The 22,534-nt window shown below is 40.2% G+C and overlaps 1 protein-coding gene across 4 annotated transcripts in view; it reads right to left on the bottom strand.

The window, feature by feature from the left end:
* CHID1 (chitinase domain containing 1) overlaps positions 1–22,534 on the bottom strand; it is a 1,907,544-nt gene that overhangs the window by 905,638 nt on the left and 979,372 nt on the right. For all 4 annotated transcript variants that reach the window (XM_044082893.1, XM_044082892.1, XM_044082890.1 and 1 more), the window contains one exon: positions 15,429–15,584. In XM_044082893.1, coding sequence (XP_043938828.1) covers positions 15,429–15,584 — 156 coding nt within the window. The remainder of the gene's footprint in view (positions 1–15,428; positions 15,585–22,534) is intronic.

Below are 22,534 nucleotides of genomic sequence, written 5' to 3'. Positions count from 1 at the left end.
TATTGTCTTACTCTCTCCAATAGCTAAGATAATGGAAAAATGCATACACAGACAAGTACTTGACCACCTTCTCCAAAATAATCTACTTGCCAACTGCCAACATGGCTTTAGGCCATTCCATAGCACAACTGCCCTGCTATCCTTTTCTGACTCCATAAACAAAAATCGCAACAATAACACTTTTTCCTCTGCACTATTTATTGACCTTTCAAAAGCCTTTAATATGGTGAACCATAATATGCTTATAGACATACTAAAAGTCCAATTACTTGATCCGCAAGCATTACAATGGTTTAAATCCTATCTGGAAAACAGACAGCAAGCAGTACTTTGGGATAATAATCCTTCTACATCCCTCCCGGTGAACATTGGAGTACCTCAAGGCTCTATTTTAGGACCCCTACTCTTTTCATTGTTTATTAATGATCTACATACCAAAATTCCTCAAGCCACCTGCATACAATATGCAGAAGACTCTACTTTAATTTGTTCAGCCAAGTCCATAACCTCTCTCCAGTCCCTCACCCAAACAGTATTTAACAGTGTTGAAAATTGGTTCATGCAACACTGCCTCCTCCTGAACCCCAAAAAAAACAAAATTATTGCTCTTTGCTCCTACTCACAAGTCACCTCAACTGCACTTCACAATAACCTCTAACAATGCAACTAACATATCCCCAGACACTACAACCCGTCTACTGGGAGTAACAATTGATAAAAAACTTAGCTATGATGACCATATTAATTCTACAATAAAGTCTGTCAGCAAAAAAATAGCCACCCTTTAGAGAATCAAACCCTTCCTTACCCCCTTCAGCCAGAATGACTATTGCCCAGACCCATCTTATCTCTACCCTGTTCTATGCTTCTGTAATATATACCAATCTATCTAAAAACAACCTCACCAAACTTTCCACCAGTTACAATAACATACTCAGATTTGCCACTGGCACCCCCTTTAGAACTCACCACTGTCTCAACCTCAAACAACTGGGATGGCTAGAACTGCAGAACCAACTACTTTGTCAACAACTTATCATCACCCAAAAGATCCTTTACCACCCTAATAATAACCCTATCCTCACTAATCTGATTACACCCTACAAAAATCTTGTAACACTACGCTCAGCTAATAAGCTTCTAGTTTCCACTATTAAATCAAAAAACAAAGCTGAGGACTCAATTTTCACCAACACAGTAGGTAAAAACTGGAACCAGCTTCCTACTGAACTTTCCACCCTTGCTTCCACTCTTCTTTTTAAAAAACATCTTAAAGAATATCTTAAAACTCACTGGCTTTGTCCCTGCTCTAACCCTGACTGATATCTCATTCCCCTTCTTGCTCTCTCTATACTTCTCTCCTCTACTGTTCTATGTCGCCTTCTCTACTCTACTGTTCTATGTCGCCTATCTTTAATTAATGATTTCCTTCATAGTACTGGAAGAGAAAAAAAATGTTTTGCTCTCTGTATTTGATCTTAGCTTGAACCTACTAAATGACTCTCTACAATTTTGTTCTGACCAATGTAGCCAATGTACTGTAATTCACTTGACTATTACTATATATTGTATTCTTTGTCACTGTTGATGCTTGGAGCGTTTCTCCCTGGGCCTCTACTGAAACTGGACATATATCCAGTTAGACTAGCCTGGTCAACAAATGTAAAACAATAAATAATAATTCGATCCATAATTCTACTTTCTTGTGGAAAAGTAATGAAGAAGGTTATTTTGGATAAATTACTGTTAAAATTGGAAAGCTTGGGATTAGAAACCATATATCAGAATGTCTACATTGAAAATAGATCTACAACCTGTAACATGATGTACAATAATAATAGTTATAAATGAAAAATTCTGCTGTGATGTAATTTATATAGACTTAACATCAACTTTTGATAGAGACATGCACAAAAACTGATCAATAAATTAGAACTATGTGTTAATTTTATCATGACAAGATGAATAGCTGCATGACTTTATTTATTTATTTATTTGCAGTCTGTTTGCCAGGATGGTTCATTGGGCCACGAGGAGCCCATTTTCAATGGAGTCCTGGGGAGAAAAGCTCCAGCAAAAACAAAAATAAAATAAAGTACAAATTACTTAATAGAAGTCAGTTATAACAACAGAAAGTACAGCAATACAGGTATATGGTATTAGTAAAATGCAAAAGCAGAGAAATCTTAAAAAGACAACCAAAGTCATATACAAAGTTTGTTAATTCAATCAGTTACTTAACAGAGTTAAAAACAATAGGAAGACATTTATAGATGTATCAGCTCTTGGATTATAGCATGAGTTGGGGGACTTTATGTAGGATGGGAACAGTAGTATTCCCAGTGGGATATTTGGTGGGAGTGAAGTAAAGTTTTGAAGGAAGAGAGGCTACTAGTGATATGGATAAGGGGTGGAAGTGAATTCCAGAGGCGAGCTAGAGAGAAGGACAGAATATGCTTGCTTGATGGGCAGGAAGGTTTGTGAAGCTCAATCAGATTTTGGGAGTTATATCTTAGGAGTCTATCAGGTTGATGCATTTTAAGGGTAGTGGCAAGGGAGGGGCAGAGAGAGAGAGAGAGAGACTGAAGATAAGTTTGTGAGCTTGGATAAATTGAATATAGGAGAGGTAATTGGGTAGCTCTAGCCAATTCAGTTTATGAAGGGCAATACAGTGGTGCGTAGAGGATCTGTGGCCTGTTGCGAATTTTGAAATTTTATTGTAGCAGGAAGAGAGTTTTGTCTTGAGGGAGAATTGCAGGTTAGTAAGGAGTGGGGCACCATACAGGAGGGATGGGATGAAGTATGTGGCAGAGAGAGTAAGCTTAGTAGAGGGACAGATGCAGCAATTGTGGCAATAGAGCATGCCAAGTTTCTTATGAGTTTTTTTGATATTAACTTGTAAGTGGGTATCAAACTTGAGCTGGTCATAAATGAGGACTCCTAGTAATTTTGCATTAGAGACTATTTCGAGAGGTGTATTGTTCTGACTGGTGATGGAGAAAGTGTTTTTGTCTAAGGTGGTGGCTTTGGAATGGGTAAATATCATGAGTTTGGTTTTGGAGGCACTGAGTGCTAGGTGGTTGTCTAGCATCCATTTTTCAGTGGAGAAGGCATCTTGAGTTCATTTTGTTAGTACAGAGACAGTGGTGGCAGAACAGATTATAGCTGAATCGTTGGCGTATTGGATGAGACTAGCATTAGGGATGGTGTGATAGAAGTCTGTAAAATATTATTAACAGCTGTATCTGTTAATATTTATTTGTATTAGCACAAATTCTTGCCAAACAGTTAATACTGTCAGAGGTATTTCAATTCTATTATAACACAGCTAGACACGAAGTAACGACTGATGTACACTCAGCCACAGACATCACTACTTCTTCCTTCAGCTGCGCCTGTTAGGGGTTGCCACAGCAGATCAACTGTTTCCATTTCTTCCTGTCCTCTGCATCTTGCTCGGTGACACCAACCACCTGCATGTTCTCTCTCACCACATCCATAAACCTCATCTTAGGCCTTCCTCTTTTCCTGTTACCTGACAGCTTCATCCTTAGCATCTTTTTCCCAATATATCCTGCATCCCTCCTCAGCACATGTCTAAACCAACATAATCTTTCCTCTCTGGCTTTCTTCTCCAAACCTTCCAATCTGGGCTGACCGTCTAATATACTTATTCCTAAATCCTGTCCATCCTCGTCACACCCAGTGCAAATCTTAACATCTTCAACTCTGCCACATCAAGCTCCAACTCCTGCCTTTTTGGCAATACCACTGTCGCCAACCCATATAACATAGCTGGTCTCACTACCCTCTTGTAGACCTTCCCTTTCACTCTTACTTTTACTCGTTTGTCACAAATCACTCCTGACACTCTACTCCACCCACTCCATCCTGCCTGTACTCTCTTCTTCACCTCTCTTCCACACTCACCATTACTCTGAACTGTTGATCCCAAGTATTTAAACTCATCCACCTTTGCCACCTCTACTCCCTGCATCCTCATCATTCCTCTATCCTCCCTCTCATTCACACACTGCTGACCTTCATTCCTCTTCTCTCTAGAGCATATCTCCACCTCTCCCAGGGTCTCCCCTCCACCTGTTCCCTACTCTCACTGCAGATCACAATGTCATCTGCAAACATCATAATCCGCGGGGACTTCTGTCTGATCTCGTCTGTCAACCTGTCCATCACCATTGCAAATAAGAAAGGGCTCAGAGCTGATCCTTGATGTAATCCCACCTCCACCTTAAACGCATTCGTCATTCCCACTGCAGACCTCACTGCTGTCACACTACCCTCGTACATATCTTGTACCACTCTTACATACTTCTCTGACACTCCCGACTTCCTCATACAATACTACAACTCCTGTCTAGGCACCCTGTCATATGCTTTCTCTAAATCCACAAAGACACAATGCAACTCCTTCTGACCTTCTCTGTACTTCTCCATCAACACTCTCAGAGCAAACATCGCATCTGTAGTGCTCTTTCCTGGCATGAAACCATACTACTGATCACTAATCATCACCTCCCTTCATAACCTAGCTTCCACTACCTCTTTCCCATAACTTCATGCTGTGACTGATCAATTTAATCCCTCTGTAGTTACTACAGCTCTGCATATCACCCTTATTCTTAAAAATCGGTACCAAAACACTTTCTCCATTCCTCAGTCATCCTCTCACTTTCCAAGATTTCATTAAACAATCTAGTTAAAAACTCCACTGCCATTTCACCTAAACACCACCATGCTTCCACAGGTATGTCATCTGGACCAACAGCCTTTCTGTTCTTCATCCTCTTCATAGCTATCCTTACTTTCTCCTCGCTAATCCACTGCACTTCATGATTCACTATCCGCACATCATCCAACCTTCTCTCCCTCTCATTCTCTTCATTCATCAGCCCCTCAAAGTACTCTTTCCATCTGCTCAACACACTCTCCTTGCTTGTGAATACGTTTCCCTCATTATCCTTTATCACCCTTACCTGCTGCACATCTTTACTAGCTCGGACCCTCTGTCTAGCCAATCGGTACAGGTCCTTTTCTCCCTCCTTAGTGTCCAACCTTTTATACAACTCTTCATACGCCTTATCCTTAGCCACCTTTCTCTTTGCCATGCACCTCATCTCCTTAGACTCTTGTCTACTTTCTTCATCTCTCTGACAATCCCGTCTAGCCAATCGGTACAGGTCCTTTTCTCCCTCCTTAGTGTCCAACCTTTTATACAACTCTTCATACGCCTTATCCTTAGCCACCTTTCTCTTTGCCATGCACCTCATCTCCTTAGACTCTTGTCTACTTTCTTCATCTCTCTGACAATCCCACTTCTTCTTCGCCAACCTCTTTCTCTGTATACTCTCCTGTACTTCTTCATTCCACCACCAGGTCTCCTTGTCCTCCTTCCTCTTTCCAGATGTCACACCAAGCACCTTTCTAGCCATCTCTCTTACTAGCTCTGCTGTAGTTAGTCAGCTATTCGGTAACTCTTCACTGCCACCCAGTGCCTGTCTTAACTCTTCCCTGAACATCACCTCACAATTACCCTTTTTCAATTTCCACCATTTGATCCTTGGTGCTGCCCTCACACTCATCCTCCTCTTCTTGATCCCCAATGTCATCCTACAAACCAACATCCTATGCTGCCTAACTACACTTTCCTCTGCCACCAATTTACAGTCTCCAATCTCCTTCAGACTGGCCCTTCTACATAAGATATAATCCACCTGTGTGCATCTTCCTCCACTCTTGTATGTCACCCTATGCTCCTCCCTCTTGTTAAAATACGTATTCATCACAGCCATGTCCATCCTTTTCGCAAAATCCACTACCATCTGACCTTCTGCATTCCTTTGCTTAACACCATACCTACCCATCACTTCCTCATCCCCTCTGTTCCCCTTCACCAACATGCCGATTGAAATCTGCTTCAATCACCAGTCTCTCACCCTTGGGTACAGTTATCACCACTTTATCCAACTCACTCCAAAATTTTTCTTTCTCATTCATCGCACACCCAACTTGTGGAGCATATGCACTAACAACATTCATCATTACACCATCAATTTCCACCTTCATAAACATCACTCTATCAGACACTCTTCTCACCTCCAAAACACTCTTAGCATACTGTTCCTTCAGGATAATGCCCATGCCATTTCTCCTCCCATCCACACCATGCTAAAGCAATTTGAAACCGCCTCTGATACACCTAGCCTTGCTCCCCTTCCATCTGATCTCTTGCACACACAATATACCAACCTTCCTTCGGTCCATCATATCAGCTAGCTCTCTCCTTATACCAGTTATACTGCCAACATTCAAAGTTCCGACCCTTGCTATCACAGTCCAAGCCTTTACCTGCCTTCTGGAATGGCTTACCCCTCTTCTCATCCTTCGGCCAACAGTAGCCCAATTTCCACCAGCACCCTGTTGGCCAACAGTACTGGTGGCAGTCGTTGTTAACCTGGGCTTCGACCGATCCGGTATGTATATCTGTACTGTTGTCTCCATGTATGATTTGGCAAAATTTTATACTGGATGCCCTTCCTGACGCAACCCTCCCCATTTATCCGGGCTTGGGACTGGCACAAAGAAATGCACTGGCTTGTGCATCCCCAGTGGCTGGGTTCACTAAAGAGTGAATTAACTGTCCAGTTTATATACTCTTTTAAATGTCAAACAATATTATTTTTAATGTCCTTGTGACTTGTTCTTCATGAAAAAGTCCATTGGTTATTTCTAGCCTGGACAGTTTCTGTTGAAATGACAAATATTATTTTTTGTTTTATGTCCTTCTTTGGTTATTTTATTCCTTGCTGCATCTGAAGACTTCACAAAAGGTCCCTCCACATCATCTTTGCGTCACTTGAAGTGTCTGTATTTTATTTCATTTATTTCTGCATCTGAAAGCTCACAGAAAGTTCTTGTAATGCAAAGTTTCTGTTTGAGATGTCAGTGTAACTTCCTTTTTTCTATAACAGGATGCCATTTACAGTAAGCCCACAGCTATATCAGTAAGCTGAACATTTACAAGAAATCTTTTTAATCACTTAACTGTTCTTGCAAAGCAAACCATATTATTTTGAATTTCTTCACTGCACACACAGTATAAGTTTGGGGAAAGCATTTTAATTTATACAATCTCTATCAAAGTCGTTTATGAAAATGTTAAATAACAGTGGACCTAGAAATGAACCCTGGGGTACTCCTGTGGGAGTATTGAGAAATTAGGAGGTAGCTTTTTTCCACTTTATTGCTTGCTGCCTATTTGACAGATAACTGGTGAACCAGTTGATAGAGGAGGGAGAAAGATTAAGTTTAGAGAGTTTGGTGAGGAGAAGGTTGTGAGAGATGGTATTGAAAGCCTTTGAGAGGTCTAGTAGAAAGGTGGATACTATGTGGCCAGAGTCACGGGCCTTGTTAATGGTTTCTAGAAAGGAGAGTAGAGCAGTGGTAGTGCTATGGTCAGGTCTGAATCCGTGGTGTGTGGGAGTTAGAAGGTGGTTGTTTGTGAGATAGGGTAGAAATTGAAGGTGGATGCATTTCTCGAGAAGTTTAGAGATGGGGGATAAGACGGCGATAGGGCGAAAGTTTGTGATGTTATTGTTATTATCCCCTTTGTGGAATGGAAAAATAAACACCTTTTTCCAGAGTTGGGGTACACAGCCTTCTGTAATTGATTGGTTTATTAGAATGCAGATGGGAAGGGCTATGGCTTCTGCAGCGGTCTTTATGAAGTAGGAGGGGATTTGATCAGGGGCATTAGAAGTTGGTTTCAGGTTTTGAAGAAGTTTTTTTATAGTAGATGTAGGGATGGGATTTATGGAGAAGGGAGGAGGTTGAGAGTTGGAGGTACTAGAGTAGGAGGGTGTGGGTGAAGGTAGGGGTGAGGAAGTAGGATTGTTGGCAATGGCAGATGTTAGTTTGGCTATAGAATTGATGAAAAAAGAATTAAACTGGGTAGCTAGGTCTATGTTGGCAGCATTTGGGTCAGGGGTGTGGTTTTCTAATTTACCTGGGTTAAGGAGAGAGGAGACTTTCAAGTAGGACATGGCAAGTATCATAAAGCAACTGGACAGGTAAAATTCAAGGTTACAGTCAGGGTGTCCCCAAAGGCTCTATCCTAGAACCATACTTATTTAGATTTTATCTTTTTTATCTCATTGTCTATAGTACATATGCAGATGACTTGAAAGTAGGAAAACTGATTACATTTGCTACAGATGGAGCATGTCAGCAAAGGAATTTGACTTAAGTGGCCATTTTGGCACAGGAGAACAATATGCTAATAAATTTAACAAAAAAACACACACATAAGACTTAGGAGTAATAAAATGAAGGATGTATATTTAAAATAACGCACACCAACTGAAACAGTGGATTCATTTAAAGACCCTAGCATATGGGTAAGACCATGCTTTTTGAGCTTGTCTGATCACATTATCCAACTGGTTAATGATATATGTAAAACTACTGGCAGTATAACAAGACTGACAAAGTCTAGGAAATCAGTAATGATGAAAGCATTGTTTGTAAGCTACATTAGCCCACACTAGAGTATGGATAGCAACATGGAAACCCTATAAGAAACCTTGCATAAGTAAACTGGAAAGAGTACAGCAGAAATATACCAATTGTACCCATGCAGTGGATTAGCAAGGAGGAAGTAAGGATAGCTATGAAGAGGATGAAGAACAGAAAGGCTGTTGGTCCAGATGACATACCTGTGGAAGCATGGAGGTGTTTAGGTGAAATGGCAGTGGAGTTTTTAACTAGATTGTTTAATGAAATCTTGGAAAGTGAGAGGATGCCTGAGGAATGGAGAAAAAGTGTTTTGGTACCGATTTTTAAGACTAAGGGTGATGTGGAGAGCTGTAGTAACTACAGAGGGATTAAACTGATCAGTCACAGCATAAAGTTATGGGAAAGAGTAGTGGAAGCTAGGTTAAGAAGGGAGGTGATGATTAGTGATCAGCAGTATGGTTTCATGCCAGGAAAGAGCATTACAGATGCGATGTTTGCTCTGAGAGTGTTGATGGAGAAGTGCAGAGAAGGTCAGAAGGAGTTGCATTGTGACTTTGTGGATTTAGAGAAAGCATATGACAGGGTGCCTAGAGAGGAGTTGTGGTATTGAATGAGGAGGTCGGGAGTGTCAGAGAAGTATGCAAGGGTGGTACAGGATATGTACGAGGGTAGTGTGACAGCGGTGAGGTCTGCGGTGGGAGTGACGGATGTGTTTAAGGTGGAGGTGGGATTACATCAAGGATCAGCTCTGAGCCCTTTCTTATTTGCAATGGTGATGGACAGGTTGACAGACGAGATCAGACAGGAGTCCCCATGGATTATGATGTTTGCAGATGACATTGTGATCTGCAGTGAGAGTAGGGAACAGGTGGAGGAGACCCTGGAGAGGTGGAGATATGCTCTAGAGAGAAGAGGAATGAAGGTCAGCAGGGCTAAGACAGAATATATGTGTGTGAATGAGAGGAAGGATAGAGGAATGGTGAGGATGCAGGGAGTAGAGGTGGCGAAGGTGGATGAGTTCAAGTACTTGGGATCAACAGTTCAGAGTAATGGTGAGTGTGGAAGAGAGGTGAAGAAGAGAGTACAGGCAGGATGGAGCGGGTGGAGAAGTGCGTCAGGAGTGATTTGTGACAGACTAGTACCAGTAACAGTGAAAGGGAAGGTCTACAAGGGGGTAGTGAGACCAGCTATGTTATATGGGTTGGAGACAGTGGCATTGACAAAAAGGCAGGAGTCAGAGCTTGATGTGGCAGAATTGAAGATGTTAAGATTTTCACTGGCTGTGACGAGTATGGACAGGATTAGGAATAAGTATATTAGACGGTCAGCCCAGGTTGGAAGGTTTGGAGACAACGCTAGAGAGGCAAGATTACGTTGGTTTGGACATGTGCTGAGAAGGGATGCAGAATACATTGGGAAAAAGATGCTAAGGATGAAGCTGTCAGGTAACAGGAAAAGAGGGAGGCCCAAGATAAGGTTTATGGATGTGGTGAGAGAGGACATGCAGGTGGCTGGTGTGACAGAGCAAGATGCAGAGGACAGGAAGAAATGGAAACAGTTGATCTGCTGTGGCAACCCCTAATGGGAGCAGCTGAAAGAAGAAGACCCATGGATGAGAAAGTTTAATTTGTTACAAAAGGTTAAAAATATCTGAACTTGTACAGTGTCTTATACAGATACTTAAGAGACCTGATTCAGGTGTAAAGTGCATTTACAGACAACTACCACAGGAATGCTTGGTGTTATCAAAGACTAGTAGATGATGACTACACAAACTGTGTAGGAGATAAAATAGGAATGACAGATGTGCCAATTGCATTTCTGATACCTGGAATAGACTACCAAATTATGTTAAGGCAAGCACTAGTTTAGATATTTTTAACAACTTAGATACTTATTATGGGGGTGAATGTTTTGGTATACTTTCAAGCTAAAAAGGCATTGTTGCCTATGCCTGTGTTTGTGTGTGTACGTATATATTACTGTAGCCTCATACAAGCCCCCAAAAACATACTCACTCTCTCAGAAATACTCACACACTTGCACAAACATTGTAGTTTATTTGTATCTGAACTGCAAATCACTACATTGTGTAAAAAGACCCTTTTTACCACCAGTGCTGGGGATGTTTCTGAATCCTCAGGAGGCTTGTGAATTGTTCAAAATGCATTTAGAGTACATGGAACACAGCAATTACACCCCAAATTGGTGAAAAGATAGGCTTCTTAATTCTTCAAAAATGTGTATATTACATGGAACATAGTAATCACAGTCAGACTTTGTTGAAACGTGGGGTTGTTAAGCATGTTTCTGATGTCAGTGCTGTTAAGCACTAGTGTTGGGTGTTAACTGTACTCACCAGTTACAACACAATAGTGACAGGAAGCTGTTAAATAGTTAAATTTAAAAATTTCCCTGGATTTTGGATCTTTGCCACTCCATTATTTTAGCTTTGTCCAGCATTCTTGAACAAAGAAGTTAAGAGCTATGCAGACCTGTGAAACAAAATGCAAAAAACTAACATACCAAAACTATTACAAGAAAGGAGATGCCTTGCTGTAAATGACAACACATGGAATAGGTGCTGGACCTGGCATTATCCTGTCATCTTCCTTGTTAGCTAGTGTCTCTGAAATGTACAAGAGTGACCAAGGGAACCACCTACCTGGCAAGTTAATGGCCCATACACACATGCCCACTGCCAACTGCCTTATAAAAGAAAAGCAGGTTTCCAAGACTTAGGAAAAACTCATTCACTACAGCTGTGGACAGGAAATGTACCTGGGAAAAAGAGTGGAAGAATGCACCAGTAGCTAAAATTATATTGCATAAAACCTCTTCTATATGCCTTGAAGAGGAATCTTAAAGGTTGTTTTGTTGCTTTGATATGGTGTCAAGGCCACTAAACTATGCTCCACAGAGCACAACACGTAAGTCACAATTATGTCAGTGAATAATTTCACAGAACTGTGCATTAACTAGTAAACATGTTCCTGGTGATTCAAAAGTAAAATGTTTGTGAAGGATCTTTTACAAGGATCCAGCAGTTCTTCTTCTTCTTTCGGCTTTTCCCGTTTAGGGGTCGCCACAGCGGATCACCTGTCCGCTCATGATTGGCAGTGATTTTTTACAGTGTTGAGTTGCCAGCCTGGTGCCCAACCTTCCACAGAAAGCATACACATGCACACACTCACACCTAGGGCCAATTTAGAGTGTCCAATCCACCTACAGTATGTCTTTGGGATGTGGGAGGAAACCCACAAGACCACAGGGAGGACATGCAGACTCCGCACAGAAGACACCCCAGCAGAGGATCGAACCAGAGAACCTCTTGCTGTGAGGCGACCACGCTAACCGCTGTACCACCGTGGCCACCCTACAAGGATACAGCAGTTAAATACATGAAATCCCTATGTTTAATATTAGACATTAAAATGGGACAGAGGACGTCTGCAATCAAAGAAAGACATCTCATTTAAGACTTGGCAAAAATACAGCATTCTAGTATGACAACAATCATAAAAAAGAAGTTTCATTTAAAAAGTGGAAAAATAAAACATTTTCATAAGATAAGAAGAGTCTGGCCAATATTTGTAAAATCTGGCAGAACATCTTTTATGTCACATATACCAAATACACTTCAAAAACACTCAAACGTAGGTTACTTAAAATAACGGAGTCTAGTGCATTCCTGTACAAATATTCCAAATGGAAGAAAAGAGATACTAGTGATATCCCTGGCTTCTAAAAAATATGTCATACACATGGAGTACTGCTGCAAAGCAATAAACATATAAATGTAAATAAATTTAAATAAAACTTAACTTATTCAGTGTAAATACACACACACACACACACACACACACACACAAAATAAGACATTGTAACATTTACAACAAACAAATGCAATCTGATCATGTTAATGAGAAATTAATGGGAATAATATACACTACCTGATCTGATGTTACAATTATAATTTATATGATCAAGAACTTCTCCCAAAAGTATAATTTAATCCTAAACAACAGATTTCACATTAAACCACCATAAACTCATCCTTGGGAAACATTTTTTTCACACATACACTTGATCCTAGGGCCAATTTAGAGTGTCCAATCCACCTGATACATGTCTTTGGACTGTGGGAGGAAACCAGAGCAACTGCAGGAAACCCATGCAACTGCAGGGAGGACATGCAGACTCTGCTGAGAAGGCACCCCTGCCCAAAATCAAACCGGAGAACCTCTTGCTGTGAGGTGACAACAGTAACCATAGCACTATCTCAGTTAGATTAAATACATTAAACATAAAATATTTAAACTTTTCATGGTGGCTGGTCCTTTAGAGAATATTTTAAACTTTGAGAGTACTTACATCTATTTGGAGACACTGTGGCCGCTCCTGGAAGCCTTAATGCATTGACCAAACACTGCCATTTGTATTAATATTAATTTCACTCAGTACAATCAGGTACCCTTGCAACAGTCTTAGGAAGCTGGCTTTGTACTGTCTGATGGCAGTGATACCTACCTTATAGTGTGGGCAGAAGGGGACACAGCATGTAAATTTGTGCCAGCCTTAACCAGGTGTGTGTGTGTATATGTATGAAAATCAAATCTCACAGTGTGTGTGTGTGTGTGTGTGTGTGTGTGTGTGTGTGTGTGTGTGTGTGTGTGTGTGTGTGTGTCAGCTACTTGGAGCAGGGACACAGAGGACTGGTTTCACAGACAGGGTGCTGCAGGACTTGGCTTGGACACTTGGCTGAGGACTTAACCCTACAGCCGTTTTGTGGGGAGCCTTATTGTGGTCCTGGAAGGAGACAGAAATAAATAAATTCAGACCCTGGGCTGACTGTGTTTCACTATGTGCTCTTACAGGAAATTGTGCTTGATGCAGAGAGATCTGCATCTGGAAATACTGAGTGTACCCATCTATACTCCAAGTGAACATCCCTCTACATGTCAGTGGTGAGGAAGTGTCCTCACACTTACTATAAACCATCATTTTAACTTTGGTATAAAGATTTCTGAGGTAGACAACTCAGTGTATAATGAGGATTCTGTAAAACAGTTATTTACAAGTGTGTGCAAAAGACATTTTCTCCAAGTGACTGCACCGGCATGAAACAATATCACTGAAAAACACCTTCAGGACATTTTTACCCACTATGGTACAACTGTGGAGTTACTATACATAAACTGGAGGGGATATGGAGGTTTGATCCCCACATCAGGGAAAAAGATTCTTATCTCCCCCGTCCAAAAAAAAAAATTGTTTACATATCACTGAACATGGTTTTCAGCAATATGTAACAATTGGAGAAATTACCACTGATGGCAGGAATAAAAAGAAGGGGAAAAGGGCTGTCTCAAAATCTTTATAGAATGAATGACATTGACATCATTAGTTCAGCTCCATTAAAGCAACTTTTAATGAATCTAGCATGAGTTCAGATACTGCATTACGAATGTTGTGAGTGGCCTTCTGTCTATGAGGCATACAACCCAGTGAAGATTAAATTGGTCAGTACAACATTTAAAAAGATTGTACTTAATTTGTGCAAAATGTATAAGCCTAAAAGAGATCAGCATTCAGAAAAATGGATACCATTCCCTTCTGAAACACAAACGCAGCCCTGTCACAGTCAGACAATGCACTAATCTTGCTTTTTGTTAAAAATGTCATTGTACAAAAAATGCTCTGCAGCTTATCCCTTATCAGCAAGCACACCTTTAAGATAAAGAAAATTATTTAACAAGAGACACCACGATCCAATTAAGTATCTAGTAAGTGTCACTGTAATGAATGCTTTTTGTCCTCCTTGCAAAAACAAAGACCATACAGATAACAATCTCTCACAGACTGTAATCAGAACAGCGCCATGTGTTTCAGCCTAATCAAACAAAAGAAATCCAAGATATAAGCCATCACTTTGTACCAGCAACAAGAGAAAACCAAAGTTTGATCTGTCAAGCACTTCAATTCCAAGTTCATAATACCTGTTGTTATAAAATCAATAATATTAGCAGTAATCAAAGAAGGCAATTCATTCTCTGTAAAGTATATCTAGCACACTGAGACCTGCCTTTTACTGATTCTTCTCAGTCCATTCTCCAAGTTCTAAACAGTCAACCAGAGAATAAGACAGCTTTTGTTAAACCACCTCTGAACAACTCCAACATATGCCTCACATAGCATTTTTTTCTTTATCTACTTGTAGAGACAATCTAAATCATTCTGTGAGTGCCAGTGTAAAAAGAGTATAGTAAAATATGAAAAGATAGACTCCATCCATGCACAACATCTTTTTCTCATTTTGCACAGGGGGTTGCGGTGTCACTTCAACAGTGACACTCATCTAGAGCTAAAATTCACATGCCAGGTAGGTAGCATTGCCATGGAAATATGAAAAAGATGGAAGCCATATTTTAAATACAGTAGTTTAAAGCAAAATAATAATGTAATGTGCTGCTGAAATTAATGTTAACTCAAAATCATTTATTTAAGAAGGAAAAAAGGTCTTTACTTTCTGGTATTATCTAATACTGCAGTTCTAAGTAAAATACAAAATCCATCTGGCATGTACACATTTGCTTATTTATTTATTTTGGGGGGTGTCAGGGAAATTCCAAAAGTAAGTATAAATGGCATGTTTTCTAATCTACTTACTGTCTCTCTCTCTCTCTCTCTCTCTCTCACTCTTCTCAACTTAAAACAGCATACAACAATTTCTGATATCACTGTGGTAAAAGTAAATAAAGTGATCAATCTGTCAACTAAACTGTATCCGTGGTATTAATTCACATTCTAATCTTGGAGAGACTCTGCACCAAAATAAACAATTGCAGATCCCTTTATTTAGACTGTATCCCTCTCTATTTAGATTACACCCTTACCTGTTACCAAGTACTGGTTCTCCAGAAGCTCCCAAAACAGAATAATCCATTCCATAGAAATTCAGCCCTAGAAGGATTTTTTTCCTCCACTTGGCTTCAGGATCTAGAGATTCCACACAAGCTCGTACCCAGGGAACAGGAGAATTTGGTCCAGGCCTAGAAAAAACATGGAAAGACAACTTCATCAAAGAAGAAAAGCATTTATAAAATACATTTTTAATAAACATTTTGGGACATGCATTAACAGCCATATTTTAGAATGTAGTAAAAACTATTTGTACATAAAAGTAAATATACTGAAAAAGTAATTTTAATCCAGCCCAAGTAAGAAGTACCTTTGTTGGCCACTAAATGGCAAAGCTTCTTCATCTTGGATCCTTCAGAATTCTAACATTTAAACAAACTACAGCATATTTCTGTAGCGTAAGAAACAATTCTACTCCATTCACAAATCAGCCACTGCATGTTCCTAATAGTTTTCTGTTATACCATACAATTTCTTTCTCAGCAATAATATGAAATATATTTGCAGATTTTGTACTGCTTAAGTTGGGGTCTATATTATAAAATCGAACGTTTAGGTTGTTGAATACCTAAAAGTCGACACCTAAACAGTGAAAGCTGAAAACCGCAAATGGCCACCTCCGCAAAATTTTTCACAGAGAAAAAAATATGCTTGGCCGGCGGACAGGAAAACAAACTTTCAAACAATAATCAAGTGCGGGCCTTCGCCCACCACAACCCCTGATGTGGGGGACTCTGCCCTCCACACCCCCCCAACTAAATATACCAACTCCAAAACCAGTCTACATTGGTGAAAATGGCAAACTCCCGATAACAGCCAAGCAAATTTTTTCCCTGAGAAAAAAATTTGTGGAAGTGGCCATTTGCAGTTTTAACCTTTTGCTGTTTAGGTGTTGACGTTTAGGTGTTTGACAACCTAAACATTCGGTTTTGTGATACAGACACTTAAGTTGTACTAATTTTCTATTTTTGCTGTTTCACTTATACTTTTCTCTCAAGATAACATAATTTTAACTCTCTTACTCTCTTCTCTGAAGCTGTCACAATAGATCTATGCATGCCAGGGAAGGTATGCAACTCACCACACCAAGGCAATGGTCTGTTAATAATTCATTCATTCATTTATTTTGCTGACCAGGATGCCCTGCTGGGACATGCCCATTTTTACTGAAACCCCAGGAAGAAAAGCTCTAAAAAATGCATTAAATGAACACAGTTAATTACTGTACAGACTGTACTGACAGAGACCTTATAAGACGTATTTTATTACAATGAAATAAGAACACATTAACAATACATTAAGGCAATAATGTTTAGAATAAGAAACATAAAAGCAGTCAACAGTACATTAAGAAGCCCCTGTTTCCTTTTCCTATCGAAATAAAATAAAATAAAATTAAGGAATCAGCCCAAACAGCAAGCCCTGGGGTAGCTAAATACTACTAGCTTGCGGCCATCTACCTGAACATTGAAAGTGTATGTTTCATATACTTTTGTTATCCTTGCTAATTGACTAGACTGTAGAAATTCTGTTAGTGGTGTGAACACATCTCAGAGTCAGACTGCCCCCCCCCCCCATCCTCCCCAGGCCTGCCTCTGTTAAACTTAATCTGTTACCATACACCCCTTTGTAGCCCCTTGTGCAACACATATTGCAACTTTATTCCTATCTGTATCTCCTCCAACCTACTTTTATACACCCTAAAGCTCATGCAATTTAAGTCATTTTAAAGGTGTTGAAGCCTACCGGGCACTGACCTTTGATACAAAACAGTTAAATTACTTACAAACCAGAGCTGGATTTCACAAATTACTTTTTGTATCATAGTCTTGGGGCAAGCTGTTCTTTCTGTTTCAAAGACTCCACCCCATCCAGCATCATTCACGTCAAGAGCCTAAACCTATCTGCTCCTGCTCCTCCCCTCCATCCAATACCTGGCCAGCCAGAAGGCATAAAGGCCTTCTACCTTACTGGCACCATCTTTTGAACCATTCTACCTAGCTCATTTCCTTCTGACTGGACCAGAACGTGCATGCCATGTAAGTCAGGTTTTGTACTGTTGTTTTTAAAGTGTTGTTTGTAAACAAGTTGTACTCAGTCCCTGTATAATTTTATAGCAACTGCTGTGCCTGCATTAGATCAAGTTTATTTACTGTTACTTGATATGAACCAAGAAAAGGGCTCTACTACTTGGTGTTCATATCAAGCAGAGGCTTAATCCTTGTGGTATAACATTTCATTTGTAAACTATATTAAAGTGACAGAAAGATAACTGGGCTTTAGCGGAAATTACGGTGTCGAGTATTCAGTTCTAATCTTGGTTGCAGGCATTAGTCTTTCATTCAAGAACTATTGCAGGATGTAAACTTGTGATTTGCTGCTCCTATATACATTCCTACAAATGATCACTGCTTGTGTACAAGTTTGTAGTGCATATAAGACTGCTACTATAACATATGTTAAACAGTTGTTTTGTAGTGCATATAAGACTGCTGCTATAGTATATGTTAAACAGTTGTTTAGGGCATAAAAGACTGCTGTTCTTGTATATATTTTACACAGTTCTATAGCTCAAGAGATCATGTATGAGTCAGTTAATTGTAACTGCTAGCTTTCTTTGTAAGGCTTGGTAAACGTCAGAATGCTAGCTCACTAAATGCGTTAGTTATACTCGTACTTGGTATATTCCAATGTCTAATCAATGCTGACTAGAAACTATCTACATCACCTATAAAGACTGCATGTTTTTTACATCATTCTAGTTTTCTACACTGTGTACCCATTTGATTTGCTCCGTTACATTCTTATTTCTTTTTTCTGCAGCAAGAAGTCCCTTCATTTATTTCTGCCATAACAGATACTGACTATAAGTCCTCACAGACCCAAACACAACTACTACTAGCTTGTGGCCATCTATCTGAGGATTCAAAGTACATGTTTCTTATACTTTTGTTATCATTGCTAATTGACTAGACTGTAGAAATTCTGTTAGTGGAGTGCACACATCTCCGAGTCGGACTGCCCCGCTTCTTCCTCTCCAGGCCTTCCTCTGTTAAACATAATCTGCTACCTTAGCCCCTTGTGTAACAAATATTGTAACTTTATTCCTACCTGCATCTCCTCCAACCTACTTTTATACACCTTAAACTCATGCAATTTAAGCCATTTTAAAGGTGGTGAAGCCTACCCAGCACTGACCTTTGATACAAATCAGTTAAATTACTTACAAACCAGGGCTGGATTTCACAGATTACTTTTTGTAGCATAGCCTCAGACAAGCTGTTCTTTCTGGTTTCAACCCGATCCATTCGCCCTCACTACGCTCGGACTCCCTATCCTCTACCCTACCTCATTCCCACCCACCCCCACTTTCCTTGCATTTATACCTGACCAAACCACACCCCCTCCCCTCAACTAACCACACACACTCTTTCCAAATCACCACCCATACTTCTTCCACCTCTCCCACTCCACAACACCCTTCCACCATGCCTAGTTTATTCCCCTTCCTAACCAATGCTCTCCTATTCTATATTCTTTACTTCATGCATAGCTCCACCTCCCCCACTCAACCACAATCACTCACCACCACTCACCTACTCTGCCACTGTTTTCCCTCGACCAACAGACCCACACATATGCTGACATCAGCCTTCAGCTATACAACACACCAACCTCCTTCTTCTTACCTTTCAAACACATACACACTCACTGCTCTACTCCCTCAACTCTCAGATATCTCAAACTAACCAACAAGCACAGACAACTTCTACTACACTGTATAGCACAAATAAAACTCAAGGCTGGCATGAACACCAACCCAAGACCACATATACACTCCCTACACCACCCATCACCTCCCCCACCCAGCCCTCAATCAAAACCTAATCTATCTACTACTCACCACCACCACCCCTTCCAAAAACCTGTAATACAGACCTCGAATATAGAAACTCAGCAAACCAAATTAGGAAAAACGGAGTGAGGCAGGCAAAGAACAAAACAAGTGTAAACCAGGAAGCTGTAATTAATAACTCAAATGCCGTTTTATTCAAAGTAGTACTTTGAATAAAACGGCATTTGAGTTATTAATTACAGCTTCCTGGTTTACACTTGTTTTGTTCTTTGCCTGCCTCACTCCGTTTTTCCTAATTTGGTTTGCTGTAATACAGACCTGCTCTTTATTAATTTCAATCTCCACAACATCTTACGTAAACTTACTGAATTCCATGCTACCCTAAACATCTACTCACCTGACATTGTTGCAATAACTGAAACCTGGTTAAAGCCTCACATTATAGATAAAGAGATAACTACTACCAGCTACAATATCATAAGACTAGACAGATTGTACAAAAGAGGTGGTGGAGTCGTCATTATATTTAAAGACACCCTCAAAATTGAAAAGTTAAATTGTACCCCTCCTGACCTACCTAACTCTGAAATCCTAACAACATGCCTTGAAATAAACCCAAAGAAAACTATAATCATCATAACCGCCTATCCCCCCCCCCCCCCCTGGCAACAACATACCCACCATTGAAAATCTACTTTTCTTGGGCATCATTTAATTTCAAACAGGAAACCGTAATCCTAGATGATTTCAACTTAGACTGGCACTTCTGTTCATCCAGCAACCCTTCCACTTCCAAAACCTTTTCAGTGTCACCTAAACTATATCCTGTCCTACACGGACAGACAAATATTCCAAAAGGCAGTCAACATTAGATTGGATACTGACTAACAAGCCCAATCTAAGTTACCTAACTGGCTGCCTTCCAGACTCCCCAACCTTTCTGTACAGAAAATGAGTCCACACTCAAACCAATATATAAATTCATCCGTAGCAAGAAAAAATTCTCCCCTCCACTTTTAACCTACTACTTCAACAAAGCGACTGGTCACCACTTAGAAACCCCCCTCTTGACCTAGTCGTTCAGTACTTCAACAATACCTTTCTTAAAATACTAATCAATCTTGCACCCAGTAGAAAAATTAGACCAAAACCTAAACACTTACCCTGGCTAACAAAAGACACCAAATTACTACTCAAACAAAAAGATAGTGCTTGGCTAGCTTATCACACCACCAAAGATAAAAGCAAACCTCATAACATATCAACAACTCAGTATCTATCTAAGAAACAAATAAAACCCAACAAACAAAATTAATTCCAAACATGCCAACAAAAAAAACTACACAACCCCCAAAAATTCTGGAAAAACATTAACAATCTCCAAAACCCTAGCTATACCCCAACCCCCACCAGTCACCCCAAATGTAACTGACCCTATTGCAACACAATTCAGCTCCCACTTTATTAATACAATCACCTCACTGCTGGGTAACCTGCAAAATCAACCTCTATCCATCCCCACATCCTCCTCAGACTCCCCCAAACCATTCACATTTACGCCCATTCAAATTAGCTACATAAAAGCACTCCTTTCCAAGCTTAAACCCTGCTGTCTAGCAGCAGACCAGCTACTCAATGAATTTCTTAAAATTGCTGCCCCAACAATCTCCCACTCCAAATCTGTCCTGATCAACGGATCCATTGCAGAACAATATGTTCCCCGTCTCTGGAGAATATCTCATATCACCCCCCTCCACAAAGGTGGAACCTCTAAAAAAAACTAAACAACTACCTCCCCATAGCCCTTCTCTCTCCTCTTGCTAAAATCTTAGAAAAATGCATTCACAACCAACTCCCCAGCCACCTCCTCAATCACAACCTTCTTTCCTCCTGTCAGCATGGATTTAGACCAAAACATAGCACTACTACTGCCCTTCTGTCTTTCACTAAAACATCCAACATCTCATTAATGAAGGCCAACTTATCTCATCCATTTGCCTTGACATGTCAAAAGCCTTTGACACCATTTCCCACCAAATACTTCTCAACAAACTCTCATCCTATGGACTCAGTTCATCAGCCCTGTTCTGGTTCCATGGCTATATTTCCAACAGACAACAAGCTACCAAATGGGAAAACAACCTTTTCTCCTTACTCCCCATTTCTTTTGGTGTACCCGAAGGTTCCATGCTAGGCTCTCTCCTCTTTACAATATTTACAAATAACCTCAGCTTTGCAACACAACTAGCCCCCATTGTACAGTACACTGATGATTCCACACTTACATGCTCGGCCCCCACCCCCAGGAACTCCAAATAAAAATGCACACCTCTTTTTGAGATATAAAAAAATACCTAATTGAACATCAACTTATACTAAACCCAAACAAAACTAAGATAATAGTTTTCAGAAATAACAAATCCAAATCACACCAGTCCCCTTTAACAATATTCTCCTCAAACATAACCAAGATATAACCCACAGACGAAACAAAACTTCTAGGTGTAACAACTGATGATAACCTAAGATCTGACAGACACATTCCCTCACTATCAAAAAAGTCCACACCAAACTAGGAACCCTGTATAGTCCCAAACCATACCTTACAGAAAGTGCCAGGCTAACCACTGCTCACTCACAATTGCTCTCCATCCTCCTTTATGGATCCCAAATATTTACTAACCTGAGAAAAACTAACCTAAATAACCTAGAATCCTGCTACAACAAAATTGCTAAGTTTGCTACAGGACACCCATATAGAACCCACCACTGTACCGTACTTTCCCAACTCAACTGGCTAGAGCTCCCTAACCTCTTATCACTCAATCAGCTGGCCATAGCCCACAAAATCATTCACCTTCCTAATGACTGCCCTGCACTTTTTAACCTAATCCAACCTAATGTAAATCTCAGATTACTTACATCTTCAAGCAAACTAATGCTAAAAGTTATCCAACCCCACAACTCTTATGGCACCTCCTGCTACACTCACAAAATTGCCAAGCTGTGGAACACTCTTCCTCAACACATAGCAAAAAATCCTAATTATCATGAGTTCAAACAACTCCTAAAAGAACATCTAGCAAATCATTGGCTTTGCACCTGCCATGCTCCTGGCTAGTCTACCCACTCCCTGACTATATCTCCTTGTCCGGCTCCTTCTAATCTCTAGCTCTTAACCCCATGGTTTTCTGTTCTTACCACCTGACCATTTTCTTAGTTTTC

The sequence above is a fragment of the Protopterus annectens genome, chromosome 9.part0, assembly GCF_019279795.1.
Source record: "Protopterus annectens isolate FY-2018-M chromosome 9.part0, PAN1.0, whole genome shotgun sequence".
Taxonomy (NCBI): domain Eukaryota; kingdom Metazoa; phylum Chordata; order Ceratodontiformes; family Protopteridae; genus Protopterus; species Protopterus annectens.
Note: the sequence above shows the minus strand (reverse complement) of the source record. Positions and strands in the feature narration are given on the sequence as shown.